We start from the raw sequence: 20,961 nt of genomic DNA, 5'->3' as shown, positions 1-20,961 counted from the left end.
CCAGATGGGAATGGTGCACGAAAGAAAAGATCACTTGTGTGGCCCAAACATGCCCCCAAAATAATACCATTCAGGATCAGTGCTAAAATGTTAAAATGCACCACTGAAACTTCAGAGATATAATTCTTTTTCATTTTCGCTTCCTCAAAGTTCATTTCATATTTATAAGGTGGATCAAGTACCTGTAGTTCAATTACATGACATTGCCCATCTAGAAAGCAAACTAAACTATGAACTATTTTGGGCCTGAAGCTGTATTTTTGGCTTCTCCACTGGGATTAATCCCCCTCCCCCCTGTGTAATCACGTTGTTTTTAATGTCACCCTGAATGCATGTCCAGGTAGTGTATTCATTGATGTGTGCACGAGGGGAAACATTATAACAGTGCTCATACAGTGACAGCGTCATCGTGGATAAACCTCTGAATCATGGCAAACACAGATACCGACTCTCCTCCACGAACAAGGCTTTTAGTTCAGCTGCATTCTATTTTAGACGTGACCCCCAGCTGTTTATGGAAGACAGATGTCTGGTTTGAGCACAATATCAAACCGAATCTCATTTGGGCACATTTATTCATTTCTACTTTGAGAATGTAACTTCATGAACTTATGGGTGAATTCCACTATGATGACTTCAACCTGAGTTGCAGAAATGAAATCTTTTATCTTTTATCAGAATAAACCAGCAAAAGGCAAAAACAAGACGAGCTGGCATGAATTTAAACACATTTCTATGGGTGATGGAAATTAATATAGCTGAGCCCCTTATGATTAAGAAATTATATTTATTGAAAAATAAAAACATTACCAATCTATTAATACATATTTTGTCTACACACACAAAAATATATAATCAACAACAAAGAAGAAACATTTATGGCTGCAGATGTGTGCATGAGTATGTGCAGTTTTGTTGGTTTGGGTGCACAGTGGGTCTCAGAGTGTGTCCTTAAAGCGATGTTTCTTTGGAGTCCCTGGGTGGCCTGAAGGTCAGTATTTCTGTGAACGTGTGACCTGTGGAGGGACACAAGAGAAGACTGGTTATTCTGTATCATATCCATGTTCTGCTTTACATCCAATGTCACAACCTCTTCACTATACCCACAGATAATATAGCACCTTCAGTTTATCATAAAGAGAAACTTTAAATCAGATCTAGTGACCTCTTCTGGCAAACAGCAGGTACTGTAACACGGCAGGAGCTGATTTCATTTGACAAGCGCGTAAATTAACACAACTGTATTTTGCCGCTTTGATGCTGTTAAAATGATTGAGTTTATGAGTTAAAGTACCGGTGTTTAAACCAAAACAAGGAGTTGAAAGACGCTAAATTGCTTAATAGAATTGGGAGGAACAGAAACTGCTTAGTGACTACATGCATCTCTCGACCTGTGGTTATTATAAAAGCAGTGATGATAGCACTTAAATCTGAGCCAGCTTCTCCTCCTCTTACGTTTCCACTGGTCCAGGGGAAGATCCAGGCTGTCCATGGTCTGATCATAAGGCAGAGCTTCAGTCTCCTCTTCTGTGTCTCTGAACTCACTGAAGAAGGGTAGGTCAAGTGCCTCCGAGGCGCTCACCCTCTCCTCGGGGTCCAGGAGCAGCATCTTTTCGAGAACACACACTCCTGTATCCCAGACATACACATCAAAGTCAGCACGATGGTTTCACGCACCTTCGCCTGCGTAAACCAAAGACCATTACGTACCGCTGGAACTAGCTTTGGGGAAAACAGAGTGTAAATCTTTCTTTGGCACTTTTGGTAGACTTTTGATGTAGTTTTTGGCCTGTAAAATGGAAATAATTATGAAAAAGTTTAATCTGCTGAGACAGAGAGAAGTCATTTATCGACAATATGTACCTCCACCAAAGTTGTTTGGTTTGCTTCATTAGTTTCCAATTTTGGCGCAAACGTGGGGCGTGTACAGTACTTACATAAGATAAATTCTCCTTATAATCATTGAAAAACCACTAAAGACATGGGAGTGAGGGATGGGGAGTGAGTTGGTGTGGATCCAGAGAGGAGGATGAAGCCAAAGATTCCCAACTTTGTGGGATTGTGCAACACTTTCCCTAAATCATCAAAAAAACCACTGATGTGCTCTGACTGCCATTATAATTTGTTCCATTCTTCTGAAGAATCCCATAATGAAAGACAAATATCTGATGAGGGGTAGAAGCTGAACCCTATGCAGCAATGATTGTGGCAATGAAAATAAAAACAAATGCAACATTTGCTCAATATATTGTATTAGTATAAATCTCAAAATATATCTCATACATTTTTGTTATGTTTCTGGGATTATATAACCACCAGTGTGTGTCTTATGAACTGAGCACACTTTTAATATGTTTTACTCCAGGTTTGGACTTACATCTTGGCTCTGCAGCTTCACAACAAAGTCAGCAGCTGGGGTTCCTGTAATCTTCATGATTTCTCTGAGCTGGTCCAGGTCTGGCAACCGCTACAGTCAAGTATCATCCTGCATGGATTTGAGCAATGTAAGCTTTCTATTCAGCTCAGAATATCAGCATGATGGACATTGTAAGAAGTTTGAGGTAGTCTGTGCAGGAGCTGTAAGGATACGATCATTTCCTTTGAACAGTGGCTTTCCCAGCAGCATCTCTGCCATAATACATCCTGCCGACCAGATATCCACTGCAACAGAGAGCAAACGTCTTGTATGTTGTATTATGCAACTGGCCTCTATCTGTTTTTTCTGCAGTCCTGTTGATACACAATGTGAAGTTAAAGAGTTCACCAGTTTGCGTGTAGTGCATCCAATTAAGGATAACCTCAGGCGCTCTGTACCAGCGTGTCACAACATAACCCGTCATTTCTGCATCAGCCTGCCTTGCCAGACCAAAATCGAGTATCTAAACCAGAAATGTAAGATTAATAAGTCTATATGCATGGGGTATTCACATTAAACTATGTTCATATTAGTTAGGGTACCTTCAGCTCGCAGTCTGGGTTGATGGCTAAATTTCCAGGTTTCAGGTCCTGCAGGATTCAGAAACAGACTTGGCTCAATAAATCACTTACAGTGATCAAAACACATTATGACAGACAGGAGTGATTATATGTTAAATCCTTCATTTGGAATCATATAAATCAACATAACATTCTCCACTTAAGGGTACTTCTCATCCCTAAACTTTGACTGCAAGGCTACTGCCTTCTCTAAGGCTGGCAGCAATGCTTCATATCTAATCTAGCGGATTAGTATGAACAGAAGAGATTTTTCTCCAACTGAAATTATTCATGAACTGCGTCATTAAAGCAGAGGCTTTGGTAAAACAGAGACGTTTGAGATTAAACGTAACACGTCCCATATCAGTGTCCGAGAGTAGCAAACTCCCCCGTGTGGGAATTTGAATGAATGGGATTGAATGTGAAAAAGAGCAACAGCCCCACCCCCAAAGCTTATAGTTCAAAAGGTCAGAGGTCGCTCACCCTGTGGATGATCCCTGCAGAGTGGATATACTGCAGAGAGAAGACAGAGAGACAACATCAGTAACCCTAGTCTGTGAAATGAGGATCTGAAATCATTGTTTACTGGGATTCTTTTTAAAAGGTGGGGGGAAATGTAATCACATTACTGTTTAAGTGAAGTAATCAACACTCTTACAGGTACAGTAAGGATGCAGGTAAAGGTAAAGGTAGCATGCATATAAGAAAGGGTGTGTCACCTTCAGTCCTTTCAGCATCTGATAGACGAGGAACTGCACTCTGTCTTCTGTTAACCTCTCCAGCTTCATCAGCTTACTGAGGTCGGTGCCCATGAACGGCATCACCAAGTAACTGGATAAGAGAAGGGGACTGGGGTCACTCCAGTGGAACAATTTTACAATCAGCATTCCAGATTGGACAGGAATTTACAAGTCACGTAAGCGGTCCAATGAGATCTCAGCAGTGAAAACATCCCGGAGCCCGATGACCTAGTTGGGAAAAAAAGGTAAAAACATAATCGAGAGCGTTGGGAAAAAATCAGTGAGAAATCACAGGCTGAGGATGCTGTTGGAGAATGTTCCTACGTTCTCATGCTTCATGTGTTTGAGGAGTCGAAGCTCTCTGTATGCTCTTTTGGCAAAAAGTTTGGACTGGAAGGGCCGATGGAGTTTCTTGATGGCTACTTGTGTCCCATTCCGGCGATCCCACGCTGAGCTGGAAAACAGACGCAGAAGCAAACTACATATTATGCTGAGTATAATAGAAAATAATGCCTGGGAGACAGAAAAAAATGCCATGAACTTAAAGCACAACAGATGATATCATGTTTTTATGGTCTGCTTGGAATTTGAATGATGTATCTGAGTCATCTAAATGGAATATCAATGATCTAAATTTTACCTTTTACTTAAAAAATTTCACCGTGTCTGTTTTTTTCAAGAGACTTATTTGCAACTGAAGACAAACTACTGGGCATTTGCTGAACTTAACTGGGATCTATGACTTCCCAACAATGAGACTGGGGGTGTTTTTCTTTGTTGACCCTCCACACAACACAATGCATTGAGGGGCCCTGTAGAGCCAGCTGTGGAGGGAGTGCACACCAACATACAACACATTTAGTACTGCTGCTGCAAGAATACTTAAAATAAAAAATGTAGCTGGATATAAAAGTCTGGCTCATTGATTTTTTTTAGGGATAGTTTGATGGATGTTTAAAAAAAAAAAAAAAAAAAAAAGAATAACCCAAAAACGGACTAGATCTTGGTTTACTGGAAATAAAAACATCCTTAATAGATTTTAAATTTCTCAAAAGTAATTTTAATCTCTCCGGACTTGTAGAGGTTTATTTTACGCAGACCAAGATGATATAAGTGACTAAAGGGTTTCCTCCTGACTTACCACACGGTCCCGTAGGCTCCTGTCCCGACCTGCTTCAGGTCCCGGTACCTCTCCGGAACCTCCCACACGGTTCTGTTTACCTCCTGCCGGTAGAACCCCGTCCTGCACCGTACAGCCATGCCCTCGGCTCAGGATGCGGGTCTGTTCCACTCCCGGGTCCGGTCCAATCCGTCCTTTTCATGTGCGCAAAACGGAGAATGTTGTCGCACGCACGACGCGCAACTGGTGCGTAAAGTCAGCCCGGATGAAGCGGCGGACCACAGGAGTGTTTGGCAGGGTCGCCGTGACACCCCCCAAAACACACACATACACATACACACACTTAGTCTCGGTCGCCAGGGGCAGTCTATGGGTGTGTCTACAATGTGGGGATAACGACCCCAAAACATCTGCCCATGGGATAGTACCCGTAGGCTGGGGTTAGACTTCACAAAGATGGGTTCCACCAATATCAGTCTAGTTTGCAATCAAATGAAATTTGAAAATGTTTTAATCAGTGTGTAAAATATTTTCTCAGTATCACACAAAAACCACCTGATTGGATTTTGTTGAAATTTGTTTAAAGGGTTGGGCCCAGAAAGAAACCCCTAAAACTTTCAATTTTATGAAGATTTAGTCTGGGAAAATGCTACTGAAGGGATTACCTTCAAGCTGGGTGAAAGGATGGCGACCCAGAGGAAAATAACACATGTTGAAATCTATCCTTAAACATTGTTGGGTGGGGGTTTTAACAGCCTCTAAGGAGGATCGTCCTGCCTCCTTCTAATTGTTGCTTTGTTGGTTTTGCAGGTTTACAGGAAACTGTTGGATGGATTTCAATGAAACGGAGGTGTGGGACGTGGATCAAGCCAAACTTGTTCAGGGTGGATGGGATTAGATGGGTCGTATTTGTTTTGAAACTTTATCTGCTGTAGATTTTGTTGTACAGCAGCAATCACAGAAATATATCGTTCTGAGAAAATAAATAAAAGTAGAATTCTTTATCTAACAGTGTTTTCTGAGCTGCTATTGAGCCGGTGTTGTGAGATCCTTTTCACAATCACAAACCAGTCATGATACCTTCACGTAGTGTCCTCCATCACTATGTAGTTGCCCTAAGCCATAATCAAATTTCAGAAAAAACATATGTTGTTAAAAAAAAACAGGAAATTTCCACATTATGATTTTTGTATCAACTTTTTTGGAATCAGAAATGTGCATCATATTTATCATGCATTTCTTGAATGAATCATCCTCAGTCTGTGGTTGATGTGTTGCCACGCAGCATCCAGTCTTTTGCTCTAACCATGCCATGACACTGGGTCTGACTCAAGGTCAGCTGCTGCTGAACCAGATCCAGTTCAGTTCTGTGGTGTTGGATGGAGATGTGTTCAAGTCGCTGTGAAATCCAGGTTTTCAACATCAAATTTGAGTCATGTGTTTTCTTTATGAAATCTGAGCAACAGGATTGATTCCTTCACTATAAAGGCAGTGTAAGTGAGCAGGCGGAATGTGACGGTTTGCACTGAAATGACTTAATGCTGCAGAGAACGAATGTGACAGACCAACAGAAATAATCATGTTTATTCTGTTGCCGAATCATTTGAATCAAACTGAAAGCCAACATTCTGTTATGTGATTTTAAAATCATTGCTACTGTTGACCCACGCATGACGTGTTCAAAAGACACCCCTAACTGGTAACACACATACACATATACATTCAATTTGCTATTCAAGTCCACCGCATATATTGTACAATATCCACATAAGCACAGAACACGTTCACATTCAGAGCTCTAACACACATCCACTGAGACAAGTTTGACTCATACGCATCGTAAATTCAACATCTTGCATCCAGTGTTCAGGGACAGGTTGCACCAGAGGATACACACACCACAGTTTGAACCATGACAGGAAAATTAAAAAAAAAGGTTACATGTAGGTTATCAAGTTCCTCAAAAGTGATTCAAAGTTGAGCGGATTAAAAGGGGAAACCTCAGGTTTGCACAGCGATGAAGTGACACAACAACAGTTCACCCGAAAGGATTAATAATTCAGTTACTATCAACTCACCATCATGCTGATGGAAAGTCAGATGGAGGGAAATGTTTTGGAGTTTCACAATAAATCATTGAATGCAGCTCAAATTTCACATCTCAAAGACAACCAGTCATCCTGAAACAAGGTGCTTTTGATTATTGGATGTGAGCCTCTGGAATAATGATAATTTTCCCCCTCTGCACACCTCAGTGATCGCACACAAATCCAAAGATTAACATTAAATAACATTAACTCTGATAGAGGTACTTATAGTTTCAACTTAGCGCTCTCTGTATAACCTGTGATGTAACTTCCGAGTCATGATCGCTGACATTCAGATACTCAAAGATGTCACGCTTGGTTTGGGTTTTTTTTTTTTGAAATCTCAAAACTCGATTTTGTCAGGATCTGCCGACTGTGTGCTAACATAAACAGATTATTCATAACGCAGCAAGAAATTTGTAGAACTAAAACTCGCATGACTGTCCCGACAGAAGGCCTTTGTCTTTATTCCGACAATCTATAATGGCTGACACTTTTATAACACAGTCGCTAATGAACATGTATAATCTGGTTTATTGTCTTTATAGAAGTTTATCAAAACAAACAAAAAGAAAGAAGCCGGCATCATGAAAGATGGAAAAGTAATATTTTTTTTGAATCATGAGGAAAATAAACCCAGATTAGCCACTAGTTGTGTCATATGTTATTACCTGTCACAGTTACACACCATCTGACCACAGTTTACAAAATGACTGTAATCTTATTTACTGTAAACATAATCAAGGGCTGTAAAAGATACAGCAGAAAACTATAGAGAGGTAACACTGACAGACAGACCAGCTAAACAGTCACGCAATCCGTTCCAGCATGTAGTATATTTATTACCTTGCTAATAGACTGTTGGTGTTCACTGTTCTGTAAGGTTTTGTTGTTGTTGTTTTTTTATTTCTTTACATGTGTAAATCATAAAAATGAGACAGACAGAAAGTTGGTCACGTTTCCTGGTAATGCTGCTCTCTGACCTTTAGTCAGCAGAGTGGCAGATGCAATAGGCAGTCTTCATGATTATAATACAGCACCAGTAATATTCTGGAATAATAAAACGCACATAAATCATGCAGTAATACGTCGGCAAAATGCTAAGCTGTAATGTGGCATGATGGATATTTGCTGCTAGCCTTTAAACATGAATTCCATATATGGATACAGTGACTGCTTATGGCATTTGTCATGATGGGGGTTCAGAAGGCACTCTGCCATTGCTTTGGAAATCCTAGTGTGCCTTTTGTTGTCGTTCAATACCCTTTTTTCTGTCTGTAAACACAGTTCTCTTCCTTTAAGTTGCTTTCTAAAGTGAACAGTCTGACCTAGTCTCCTCGAATGGTTCCTCATTACAGCCTCAGGGAGCAGAAACATAAGAAGAACTTTCAGGACGAGACGGCTCCATCTATCCAGTCCTAAAAGGCTCCCTGTAACAGCAACGCCAGCATCTGCTCCCTTGAGATCATCCGACCCTCCTGCTCAGAGCTCATGACAGATAATCAAATGAAGTCACACCAAGCAGGGGGAATGCAGAGGGAGTTCTATTCAGTCGGGTTGTCACAGTCCTTTTCCCCATTCATTGAGCACTTGGTCCTTCTTCAAGTTAAAACTGAGGTGGAGCAGGGATAAGATTACTGCTCCACCTGAAGGCTGTCAGTCTTCCCGCCGGATGCTTTGAAGCTGTTCACTTCTTCAAAAACCAACTCTAGGAAGACACAGGAAAAGAAATAAAATATGTCAGGAGTACCGATAAAGAGATGGCAAGAAATATTTCAAACCTCCTTAGCAAAATACATTTGCTATTAACTTGATATGTGAAGGAAGTACAGTATTTTCTGCACTATAAGGCGCACTGGAGTTTAAGGCGCACCTTCAATGGATGTCCTATTTTAAAACCTTTTCATATATACGGTGCACTGGATTATAAGGCGCACTGTCGGTTTTGAGAAAATCACAGGGTTTTAGATGCGCCTTATAGTGCGGAAAATACTGTAAATAACCATGCATAAAATAAAATTGTCCACTATGAGTTACGTTAGTATTCAGGCATTTCCTAAACTACTGTATATAACTCCCTACAGAAATAAAAAAGGCTCACCTTTCCATTCCTCTAGAGTTCGGTCTTTACTCTCCAGCGTTTGGTCGTAAGGAGGCGCCTCTGGCTCGTCGTCTGGGTCATGATACTGGGAGAAGTAGGGATGAGATAAAGCCTCGCTGGCTGAGATCCTCCCGTCACAGTCCAGAACCAGCATACGCTTCAGTAGATCGATGGCTAATACAGACACAGAGAGACAAAGATGTGAGCTGGAATATAGCTGCATATTCACCCGCAAAAGACCAAACCGCTGCAACTGAATTTCTCATTTGCAAAATGGAGTCAAATCGAGCTCTGGAAGCTTCTTGAAGCTTTACAATTGAATTATGGATGTTGATAATCTAATCTGCATTGCATCACCCACCCAGTGGATTTGCTCCCCTGAAGATATTTTCCAGGTCCTGCTGGGGCATGAAGGGTAGAGACTGGATGTACTTCTGTGCCTGCAAATAGAGACCAGCGTTCAGCTCGTGTTGGACAGTCAGTTAGTGATCAATCACTTCAGCAATCACATGAATCAAAAGGAATGCCAATAAAATTAACTAATCAACTAGAACCGATTGCCTGTTTAAGAGGCAACGTCATTATGTGGAGATCATCCATCTGTTCATTCGTTCTCTCACGTGTTCAGAGCAGATCTTCTTTAATAAATCAGGTGTTGGAGTCCCGACCACCTCCATGATTCTCTTCAGCTGATCGATATCTATTTAGGAATTAAGGACTGTTAAAGCATGCGACAAGTCATCACCTTGAACTTCACTCTTATCTTATCTTGTCACAAAGGAAATTCATGGAGAATGAATCTCTACATTGTGAGCACTGCTGAGACTCACAAAAAAGTTAGCTCTGAGATCCGTTCTTCCCTCTAATGATGAGAAAAGCGAAAGACTTTAAAGCCCCTCCACAAGATGTCTGCATCCACAACATGCTTAACAAGTAATGGAAGGTTGATAATGAGGGGAAAGAGATGCAAACTGTAACGGACACTTGGCATGCTCATGAAGGATACAGTCATTGCCAGGAAAAAGGACTTTTCCTTTCAGCAGCTCTCCCATAATGCATCCCACTGACCAAATGTCAACTGAAACAGAAACATCGGACATTTGACCACCAGCTGGTATTTAATGTGACTGTTTCTGAAACACATAAAAATAGAAGCTTGTTAAACGTCTACAGGCTGACGGCTTCTCACCATTCTGATTGTAGTGCATCCAGTTCAGCATGATCTCTGGCGCTCGATACCAGCGTGTCGCCACGTAGCCTGTCATCTCGTCGTCCGTCTGTCTGGCCAGTCCAAAGTCAAGGATCTTTAAAAGAGGAAGATGATTCATATCTCTGATGGAGTTCAAGGTTTGGGCAGAAGGATTTGTGGATTTAAACTTACCCTCAGCTCACAGTCTTCATTTACTGCCACATTACTGGGCTTAAGGTCCTGGGAAAGAAAGCGAAACAGACAAAAAGAGGAAGAAAAATGATTGGAATACAAATGCATCTTGCAGAAAGAGAAATGAGTGTAAATATAGAGCAGCATAAATTACCCGGCCAGTGTTTGACGTTCTTGTTTGAGTATTTTTTTGCCCATTTTTAAAGAGCAAAAGGCAGAGCATTATACTGAAGCAACATATCTTACTTTTTAAAGCCACTCCACATCCTACTTCAAGTCTGATGCTGTTAATTTTACTGCGTATTTATATAAATGATTCAGTCTTAAGATAATTTTTATTGGCACATAAAAAGCTGAAAATTATGATGTTAAAACTGTTTTTTTTTTCTTATTTTAACTCATTTTTGTTTAATCTTGAAAGTCAAAATGACCAAAAACTTTTTAAAAAAGGAACTCACTCTGTGGATCAGTCCCGCTGAATGGATGTACTGTTAGGATGGGGAAGGAGGGTGGGGGAGGAGAGAGTAGACATAAAGGGAGACAGGGGTCAGTAATGCAGTTCACCATTTGAACCCTGTGTGAAGAGAGGCTGCTTTTGTCTGCCCCGCGGTGGCTGGCTGTTCAGGGTTAGCGTGCAACTATTTGGCAAAGTTCTCAGAGAATAACAGAGAGTCAAATGCAAAGGGAATATTTAGCTCCTTTAGTTAAATCAAGCCTTAAAACAATCAGATCGAATTAAAAGAATAGCCTTGGAATCACGCTTTATTGGCCAGAGGACCCCTCACAATATTTATTTCTAGTTCTGCCCTTTTGTCCAGATATCAATCCTGGTGACAAACGAATGAATGGATAAAAAGTCCTTGTTCGAAACCATTTGGTCAATCACCACGTTGGTTAAAAGGAATGGAATGTGTGGGTGAAATATTTAGATAGGAGCAGGTTTGGGGAAGTGTGTCGAAAAAGTTTAACCAAAACAAAGAGAAGCCCAGAAATAAAATCAATTTGTTTTAAGTCCATTTGAAATTTCCCTTGATTGTGAAGGTGTGTCAGACAAAAACAATGTGGAACCACTGGTTTAAGCTGTAGAACAACATAAATAAACTCATTATTCATTACCTTGAGGCCACGGAGAAGCTGGTAAATTAAGAACTGCACATGCTCGTCTGACAGCCTCTGGAATTTAACAATGTTGTTTAGATCTGCGCCCATCAGGTTCGTCACCAGGTATCTGGAAAAGAGAGGAGGATGCAGACGAATGGGGGAGGGGGTTTAGTGGGGTTCCAGTGAGGAGGAGAACGTAGTAATGCAACCATGGCAACGGTCAGACATTTCTACAAGCCTGTAATCCCACAGGATTGACTCCACCAACACCTTCATGCTCTTTACTCACAAACTGTGCATTTTCTAGTGAAACTGAACAGCTCTATATTTTTTAGAAATCATCGAGGGATGTGGAATTTACAGTTCATTGAAGTCCTCTAAGGTCGCAGCAGGTGAGAAGACATCCAGCAGCCCGATCACCTGCAGAGGTAGAGACAGACAGAACTGATCAATACCAGAGCGGAAACACGGAGGGAGGAGCGTCTTTCTGTCTCTGGGTATTTTCAAAAGGAGCACTAACATTCTCATGTTTCATGTGCTTGAGTAGCCTGAGTTCCCGGTATGAGCGCCGGCTGTGGATCAGAGATTGAAACGGCCTGGACAGTTTCTTCACCGCAACTTTCTGCCGTAGGACAACATCGTACGCTGAACTGGAGAGAGAAAAAACAAAGGGAATAGCATCAAAATGTTCCCCGAACTTATTTATTAACATGAATTATTATATACTGTACCCGAGTTGTAATAATTTCACAAATGTGTTATTTAAATCATGTTGCTCCTTTTGCAGAGAGTCATAAAAATGTAAATTAACAAACACAAAACAAAGATATTGTGGTATTGTTTTTTTTTTTTAATTTGTTTTCTTGCCAGAGGATAAAAATTCATAACATTAAAAGTTTGTCCTTAAAACATGAATACAAGAGACATCCACATATATGGTTATTTACAATAAATTGCTCGTCTGGCTCTGTCCAACACTAAAAAAACACTTACCAACAATAAATACTTTATTAGCAATATTTTACACCTTGATTGCTTAATCTGAACATAAACTTTTTTTATTGGTTGTACGTGCAGGACAATTTATTGACCAGTAAATGAGGCTCTTGGCCTCCATTATTGTTGGTTCTTTACATAGACAGACAGCAACAGAAAACAAACACAATTTAGAAGAGATGATTGAGGTATTTTGGAGATTCGGACAAAACTAAGATAGATATTTGGACCAGTGTTCACTCTTCATTCTTTTTGTTCCAAACATTTCAAACCTGATATGATTTGATGACACAGAGTTTGTCCTTACATCAGGGCTGAATGGTCAAGAGTGAAGAGAGACAAAAACCTGCTGACGGAGATGATAAAGAGGGAAGGAGAGGGTAAAAAAAAAAAGGATGTGGCTGAGCAAGAAGGAGGATGTCAGATAATGTAAACTAGTTTCTTCTGCTTGCCTCTTTTGAAATGTGAATGTTGTTCTAAATATTAAACTCTGTACTTCTGTGTTGACAATGTATTTTAAGACCTGCCGGGACATCAGCATCCACAGTAATATTAATACACCCATCTGAGCATGGAATGGACAGAACAGGAAGGAAACAAGGATGACGAGAAATGCTGCATTCCTCAGCAGAAAGAAGGGAGAAGTGAAACACTCGACATTTAAAGTAGAATAAGAGAGAAAACAGAATGGTCAGAGACTCCGACTGTGGTTATTTACAAGACAATGGATGGATGGATGGATTTACATGTAGAACTGACTGATACTCTACTCCTAACTATGTTTCACAGCATCCACCAGCACCTAGGACCTAACTCCAGTACTTCCTCTGATGTCTTACATTTTCTCCACCTTTCAGCTCACAGCTGCCTCTCAAATCTCATCCTAAAGTCCAAACCCTCCATCTGTAAGTTAGATCTCCTCCCTAAAAGGTCTGGTTAAAGCCTGTCTACCACCTCTGTTTTCTACATATTGACATATCTGTCTGTCCTCCTCCACGTCACCAGTCCCCTCATGTTCCTTCAGATCTGCCTCCTGTCTCCACCTCAAATCCCCTCTGCACGCCTCACCACCAATGGGATCAGGGCATTCAGCTACTGACCATCTCTTGTGGGTATCAAAGTATATTAAGGCATTATCTATCCCGTCATTTCACAGTGTAGGATTTACTGATTGCATTTCACTAAATTATTCATTCATTTTCTGTAAATTCTGGACTGAAGCCTATCCCAGTTGGTTTTGGGTGAGGTGGGGTTCAAAGACAAACAACCCGTCTCAAACGCGCTGACTCTCACAGTCAATCTAGTCACAAATTCACCTGTACTGCGTCATCTTCACACAGAAAATGTCCAGCTGGATTTAAACCCAGGATGCCATCACACTTATGGGGGTCTGAATCTACATATGGATCTGTGGTCTCCCTGAATATGCTTGGATGTCTTACGTACATTATAATTCAACAGGGGGGGGGACACAGTTGATGTTTTCAGTTTCATTTGCAAATGATTTTTTGTAAAACACAGAAGCACTGGTTCCGCTGGGGATTGAACCCAGGACCTTCTGCGTGTAAAGCAGACGTGATAACCACTACACCACAGAACCTGTTACACACACACACACACACACACATGTTCTGTTTCACCAGGTGACCTACAGCCTCATTTCTCACAGTTAAGCTACATTTCCTGGAGACAGAAGTGTCCACCAACTGAAGCATATCTCCTGTTGAGTTCACAATGTGATATTCACCACGCCGGCCCATAATGCTCACACGCATGAGTAAAGTACACTCGCACGGCTGAATGCACGTGACTCCTTCTTGGAATCACCTGCTGCCAGTCCGGATGTCCCTGTCGGGCTTCATCCAGGACAGCAGCCAGTCTCTGTCCCTGACATGAACCAGAGCAGCGGTCCTCATCGGCCCTCCTTCCTGCCATCATCCATACATGGTCTGACTGCACTGCTGTCAGCAGACCGCGCAGCCTAGGCATTGATTTCTTTCCTCTTCTTTTGTCTCAATATTTTTTTACAACACTACCCTTAATGCACCTCTGCTCTCAGAGAGGAAGAGGGGGAAGGGGCGGTGAACATCCACTGCTAGAAGTTAATCCGCAAAGGAGAATTCTTTTTATGCAGACCTACATTTTCTGATCTTATCGGTTAATGTGATTCACTCTGATTACATCGAGAATGAACCTATAGGATTAGCATATATTTGAACTGGGGGGAGGGTACGGAGTAAAAATTCAGAGAGGAAATTAGAATTTGCTTGACATATTTTAAAATATGTTTATTTAGTTTATACTCAGAGTTGAATATTAAAATATTTAAAAGTATTACATTGAATAATTACATTGAATACTAAGCTACAATTACAGCTGTTCAGTTTATCTTTAGCTTTAAGACTGGAAAGGGATAACAGCTAAGTGATTATCACATTTGTTTAATTTATAAATAAATATTGGTTCAAAAATTTGCAGTAACTTCATTTGCCTCTGTAGTATCAGATCATGTCTATGCATACAGTCTACATGCTCTTGTTCCCTGCTGTGACATGTGACCCCATAAAGCCACATTAATCACTAATAAATAAATTCAAAAAAATCTCATTCCCTGCCCATTTCTTCTACAATCAGATGATATTATAACAGGCACAGATCATTTAGACAGGTGGAAATGATTTATTCATATTTATCCAAATGAAATTCTTTGTGCCAAAGCTCCGACTTACTGAACAGATGCTACATATGCTGAAATGAGATGAAAGCAGCCTGATCAGATTAAAGCACATTCTCTCCTCTGTCTTCTCTCTAAAAGTGGAACACTTTTACACCCACAGAGATTATTCAATGGGATAAGGATGATGAACATATCCAGATTACTTGTTCAGGACTCAACTTTCTGTCTCATGATTTATCAAACTTTCAGTGGGCGCTGATCTTAAATAATTAAATCAGTTTTGTCTGTGCAGCTGTAAAATCTCTCCATAGTGGTTGCTTACCACTCTTTACCTCTTGCAACAACGTTCCTACTATTTTCTCAGTTCTGCTTTTGTTTCCTTTCCCCAATGGCTAATGGATGTAAAAGCTCTTTGTATCTCGCTGTTCTGTGTTGCATGAACTTATTATATCATTAAGCTCAAGTCTACGGGCTTAAGTGGGTTAAGAGAAGTGGATATCTGATATAAACTCTTTTACTGAGCATCACAGAAGCTAAATGTGGGCCTATCCTCCCCACACACACACACACATGTATGTTCAATTCCCATCTCCCATCCCCCAGGCGATAACTAATCAAGTTTTGTCATGAGAAAGTCACCAACAATGGCTGGAGATCAACTTCAACAATGCAGGGCAATTCAGAGGAAAGTCCTTTGTCTGACTCTATAATCTACGAGAGGAATTTAAGAAAGTGTCTTCTAAGGATGTAAAAACACTGACTTTTTCATATTTCTTTCAATATCATATCTTAAGAGATTTACTCTATCCACATTTGACAGGGGATTATTACAGATAAGTGTTTACTGAGAAAACAAATAAGTAATATCTCCTGCACCAAAACTAAAGTAGAAAACTATATCTGGTCCTATATGTCGAAGATTTTATATTTATTATTTATATTTATTATATATATTTATTGAAAATATTGATTTTATTTCACTTTTCTTGTGTCCAAGTTTAACATTCTAGTTCTGTCATACGTGCTTCAGTCTGTTTTCTGGAGACATCTAGCAGTTCAAATGATCCATCACGAATCCCCACTTCTTTATTTGCCACTTTTAGCCATTGTGGTCGTTACAAAACCAGAAAAAAAAACGTAAAACACATCAACCGGGGCTGCTTACTCCACAGGTGGTATACATGCAGATTAAACATCTGAGATGTTTCAACGCCATTTCTTGAAATTGGGTAAGAGTGAAAACTCACCATCAAGAGGTGAAATAAGTTTTAAAAGGGAAAAATATGTTAAATATATTAGAAATCTACAAGCAATGAATGAATGGCTGAAATAGAAACTTCATTCAAGGGTAAAATAGTAGAAAAACTGTCAAAATCCAATTCTGAAATGAGAGGAGTTCTGGAAAGCACAACACAGAATGCTTTGATGTTTACACAAAGAGAACCAAACCTTCAGATGAGTGACAGAAGATAAGCATCATGTACCGCTGAGACACTGAGACATGGTGGAGAGTCAAACCTAAGCATGGTAGTTTCACGAGTAAAAATACCTGTGTGTGTGAGTGTGTGTGATCCTGAGGATGGGTGAAGCAGCTGAAAGCAATGTCATGATCCATCTACATTTTTACTCTTGCGCTATTCTGAGCAGAGCTTTAAAGCTGCCATCAGTAAGACGTAGAATAACAAAACACTCCTGTGGGATCCAGGTTCCTGAATTGGATCTACATCATAAAAACACATCCCGTCTCCTGCAAAGTCCACACGCAGCATCTCAATTATGTCTCTTTGTAAGCATGCAGGCACCTGTGACAAAGGTTGGAGCTAAATAGGCCATCGTGTGAGTCTCCTAACATTTCCCTGAAAAAGTGATAGTTAATAATCGTACAGATTACCATCCACGCCTGCATCACGGCATCAGGAAAGAACTGTTAAATATTGGTGCAGATCAGCACGTAAGGACAGATCCAGGATTTTTTGCCCCACTTCCTGCTACATTTTGCTTAATTCAGCAGAAACTACTGAACCAATATTTGTGGAGGGGCGGGACCTGGACCAGGTGGGATAAACACAGCTGGCAGAGCTGGCACTCTAATTCTCATTGCACATAGGCTCACATCAGGGGCGCCATCAGCATGAACACTCATTTTTACCGTACAGGAAGTTCTTCATTTTGCAAAGACGTGAATTTCTGAAAAAAAAGAAGAAGTCAAAAACATCTCATTCATGCACTGAAGATGTGATGATCCCACTGGGATCAGATACACACACCATTACATCCACCTTTCTCCAGGTAGCTATCAACCTCCTGTTATAGCTTAATTAAAATTGAATGCTGGAGGCAGTTGTCATCATGTCACATCACCATGGCAACAGGATCCCACCAGGAATTACCATGTTGCCAGATTGGAGATGTCTGCATCCAGAGAGAAGACCATGCAGAGGAAAGCGTGTGTGTGTGTGTGTGTGTGTGTGTGTGTGTGTGTGTGTGTGTGTGTGTGTGTGTGTGTGTGCGTGTGTGTGTGCAGTAATATGCTAGGTACAGTGCTATATATGCTAAATGATGCATGCACCCACTGGGGACTTCAGAATGTCATCATTGCTCTGTGTCAATCACAGACAGCAACAGGACACTGGTGGCATCATTTATAGGGTTGCACAACGCCAACTTCCGTATTCTAGAGTGCGTGTCGATGTTTAATGGACGGGGGTGTATGGGAAATTCCTGTACTACTGCTGTCTTATTGTTTGATTGCATTTAACACACACATTTAGGCGCAGCAGTGAGATTTAAAAAACTCTTTATGACAACTACAACACCACAAATCTTCAAATCTGAGCACTAAAACACAGAAATATATCATCACATGTTTCTTAATGACTGCTTTTACTGTATAGCTAAATTAGCAATAAGACGTAAAGCCGGTTTCCTCCTGACGCAGCCGACATAAACGCATCGCGGTATTGAAGCGTGATGCTCGGCACACGGACACCGCTGTGGCGGCGCAGCCTCGCCCCTCTGCCCGCCCAGCATGGAGGCGACACGCAGAAACACTCACCACACCGAGCCGTAGGCTCCGGAGCCCACCGGCGTCAGGTTCTGGTACCGCTCCGGAACCTCCCACACAGTCTTGTTCAGCTCCTGCCGGTAAAATCCTGGTCTGGCGGACATGTCACCGAGCCGGCTCCACGAGAGGAAGGACGGGGGAGTGACGAGAGACGGCAGATGAAGAACCGGAGGAGTGGGGACTGCTGCGCCACACCGGCCAACCCCTCTCTCTCTCTCTCTGTCTCTCTCTCTCTCTCTCTCTCTCTAAACACACACACACACACACACACACACACACACACACACACACACACACACACACACACACACACACACACACACACACACACAAGATTACTGTAAGCATGCAAGTAATGGGAGGTAGAGTGGCGGGAAGCTCCTCCATGGTGCGCCCAATGAGCAACTTGTGAGGGGACTGTGCCTTGCTAAAGATCACTGGCAGTGACCCACTGCCAGTGCTGGTTCACTGCCAGCACGTGAACTGGCAGTGAACCAGTGAACCAGTGAACCACTGCCAGTTCACATTCCAAAAGTTTTCACTCCAAATGGGCCTTGGACCAGCCATTCTCCAGTTCCCAGCATACGACTGAGCTACTGCTGCCCATAAAAGAAAGCAAGGATGTCATAGTGTGCAACATAATAGAGTAAGAGAGAAAGTATAACTTTATTTATACTCCATCAGGGAAATTAATTTCTCCATCACACACAGCACAGATAGAATAGAATCAGATAATAATAATAGAATAATAATAGAATCAGATTGTAATTATTTGTTACTATCAGTATACAATGTATTGGATGTTGACACAAAGTGTACATGGTGTTTTGCCTTTGGTTTGATAGGCAGCTCAGTGGAGAACCTTGGGGTCTCTGTCTGGTTCTGAATGTGGGATGAGAACATGGTCTAAAATACTGAATGGTTTACTCTGCATCCTCCTCTGCTCCAAGGACGGAACCATATTCATTTGTTGTATTCCTTCCTCCACCCCAGGTCATGATAGGACAAGAGATGGAGTGTCAAATGTCCACAGCATGATTGCAACATGGCGGCATGACAAAAAATCTGTTTCCTCCCAGGGGCCACCACCACAAACTATGGTCATTTCACACAAAATCCGGCACACTGTGTATAACGCATCTGTATGCAAATTACAACTAAATGTATTCTATATAAACAACAAATGTATAATGATCGACAACAATGCATCATGTCTGGTACATTTTTAATGCTGTTGTCCTGTGAGGGACCCACAAAAAACAACAAGCCAGCTTTGTGCAACGTGATGCTTTTTCAGGCTTACCCAATTTTGAAAATATTTCAGACAATAAAGGAATAAAACATTCAGCATCACTGCATTTAGAAATTATCGCCTTTCATTGAACAGGACGGTTATGAAAATTGATCATCTGAAATTTAAGGCATCTGACAAGTGTGGTTGAGTAACAAATGCAATTTCTGCTTGAGATAAAATGGAATTAAGTTACATAAAATTAATTTAAATGTGAATACAACTTAAGACATATAATAGTGATTTTTTCCAGGTAGTGAAAGCATTGACGGAAGATAGACTATATGTTCAGGGCCTTGAGTACGTATTGTGACGCTGAGAGGACGTTACTACCATCTAGTGGCAAACATCTGGTAGTGCTGGAGGAGTCGGAAACGATAGGATTCTCGGATTATAATGACTCAAATGTGTGAATTATTGTCACATTTCGCCTTCATCCCGTTAAATACAGAGATGCACCGTTTCCAGCTGAAGCATCGACGGGAACGCCTATTTTATCTCGATATTTTAAAATATTTTCATATACCTTTCTTGCCATTAAATAAAAGCAGGTTGCGATTACAAATTAAGAAGAGTAAAAAAAAAAAAAAGACTCAAATGTCTGGCCTTAGATTGGTTGAAAACGTTTGAGTTGTGATCCATGAAACGTAAAGTTTCGCACATGGTTCCATGGTGTAATGGTTAGCACTCTGGACTTTGAATCCAGCGATCCGAGTTCAAATCTCGGTGGAACCTTTATTATCAAAAACAGTGCTTTAGTGTTGACACCGTTGTTGCAACATTTGAACAAGTAAAACATACCGCTCTGTAATATGGGCCAAATCTCAGTACATATTTCTCAGATTATAGGGTATTTTTCTGAAAGCACATTACAGTAGTTCGTTTAAATGCGCCTCCAAAAATGATACACGATCATGATGCGATAACGGTTTTTGGCCATTAGGTGGCATCATACAATTACTATAATGAACGATACCCAAATTAATAAAGGATGAAGTTATACCAAAAGGATGTAGTGGGTATAGATGTTGAATATTCTAATAGTCTATTAATTACATGAGTTATTATGTACCGGTAACTCGACATTTACTGATGTAAAACATTTTCTGATGCTGGATTTTGGCTCCTGGAACAGAAAAAATAATACTCTGTTAGCCTTAGTTTCCCCCCTCAGACCGTTAATTTGCATTAGTAGAATTTTATGTTATCTGTATTTGAATTTAAAACTGTTTAAACTCCAGCTGGTTTAAGATATGCTCGCCCAAAGTACTTTAATCTTCTTGCACTTCCCTTGTACAGTACTTATTTTATTTGTTCTTGCTTAGGATTTGAAATGAATTAAGCGACATTTGGAAACAAAATTCTGTCACAGTTTTACCTTTTCTCTCTGAGGGGACTGTTTCGGTGAAACGTGTCTATTGCGTTTT

General features: G+C 40.8%; 2 protein-coding genes and 2 non-coding genes across 5 annotated transcripts; 1 reads left to right on the top strand and 3 right to left on the bottom strand.

The window, feature by feature from the left end:
* Window positions 1-878: 878 nt before the first annotated feature.
* Window positions 879-5,177, bottom strand: mapk12b (mitogen-activated protein kinase 12b). The gene is made up of 12 exons (XM_068307346.1): window positions 4,858-5,177; window positions 4,041-4,170; window positions 3,886-3,944; window positions 3,696-3,807; window positions 3,460-3,489; window positions 2,959-3,006; window positions 2,765-2,879; window positions 2,590-2,661; window positions 2,378-2,457; window positions 1,711-1,789; window positions 1,456-1,629; window positions 879-1,016 (listed from the first exon to the last, which is right to left on the bottom strand). Exons 1-12 carry the CDS (start codon window positions 4,974-4,976, stop codon window positions 952-954), a joined length of 1,083 nt encoding a protein of 360 aa, XP_068163447.1. The 5' UTR covers window positions 4,977-5,177; the 3' UTR covers window positions 879-951.
* Window positions 5,178-6,402: 1,225 nt separating this feature from the next.
* Window positions 6,403-18,440, bottom strand: mapk11 (mitogen-activated protein kinase 11). 2 transcript variants are annotated; one of them, XM_068307343.1, is made up of 12 exons: window positions 18,235-18,437; window positions 12,027-12,156; window positions 11,868-11,926; window positions 11,522-11,633; window positions 10,864-10,893; window positions 10,406-10,453; window positions 10,214-10,328; window positions 10,031-10,102; window positions 9,645-9,724; window positions 9,386-9,464; window positions 9,025-9,198; window positions 6,403-8,631 (listed from the first exon to the last, which is right to left on the bottom strand). In XM_068307343.1, exons 1-12 carry the CDS (start codon window positions 18,345-18,347, stop codon window positions 8,558-8,560), a joined length of 1,086 nt encoding a protein of 361 aa, XP_068163444.1. In that variant the 5' UTR covers window positions 18,348-18,437; the 3' UTR covers window positions 6,403-8,557. The 2 variants fall into 2 exon arrangements, with proteins under 2 accessions (XP_068163444.1, XP_068163445.1); XM_068307344.1 differs by lacking the exon at window positions 10,031-10,102 and having other exon boundaries at window positions 18,235-18,440.
* trnav-uac (transfer RNA valine (anticodon UAC)) lies at window positions 14,030-14,102 on the bottom strand. The gene has a single exon. It is a non-coding gene; the product is annotated as a tRNA-Val (tRNA).
* A 1,757-nt stretch (window positions 18,441-20,197) lies between the features above and the next one.
* trnaq-uug (transfer RNA glutamine (anticodon UUG)) lies at window positions 20,198-20,269 on the top strand. Its single transcript has one exon. It is a non-coding gene; the product is annotated as a tRNA-Gln (tRNA).
* Window positions 20,270-20,961: the final 692 nt, after the last annotated feature.

This window comes from Antennarius striatus, chromosome 22, assembly GCF_040054535.1.
Source record: "Antennarius striatus isolate MH-2024 chromosome 22, ASM4005453v1, whole genome shotgun sequence".
In the NCBI taxonomy this organism is placed as follows: domain Eukaryota; kingdom Metazoa; phylum Chordata; class Actinopteri; order Lophiiformes; family Antennariidae; genus Antennarius; species Antennarius striatus.
This window is presented reverse-complemented; position numbering and strand designations above follow the sequence as displayed.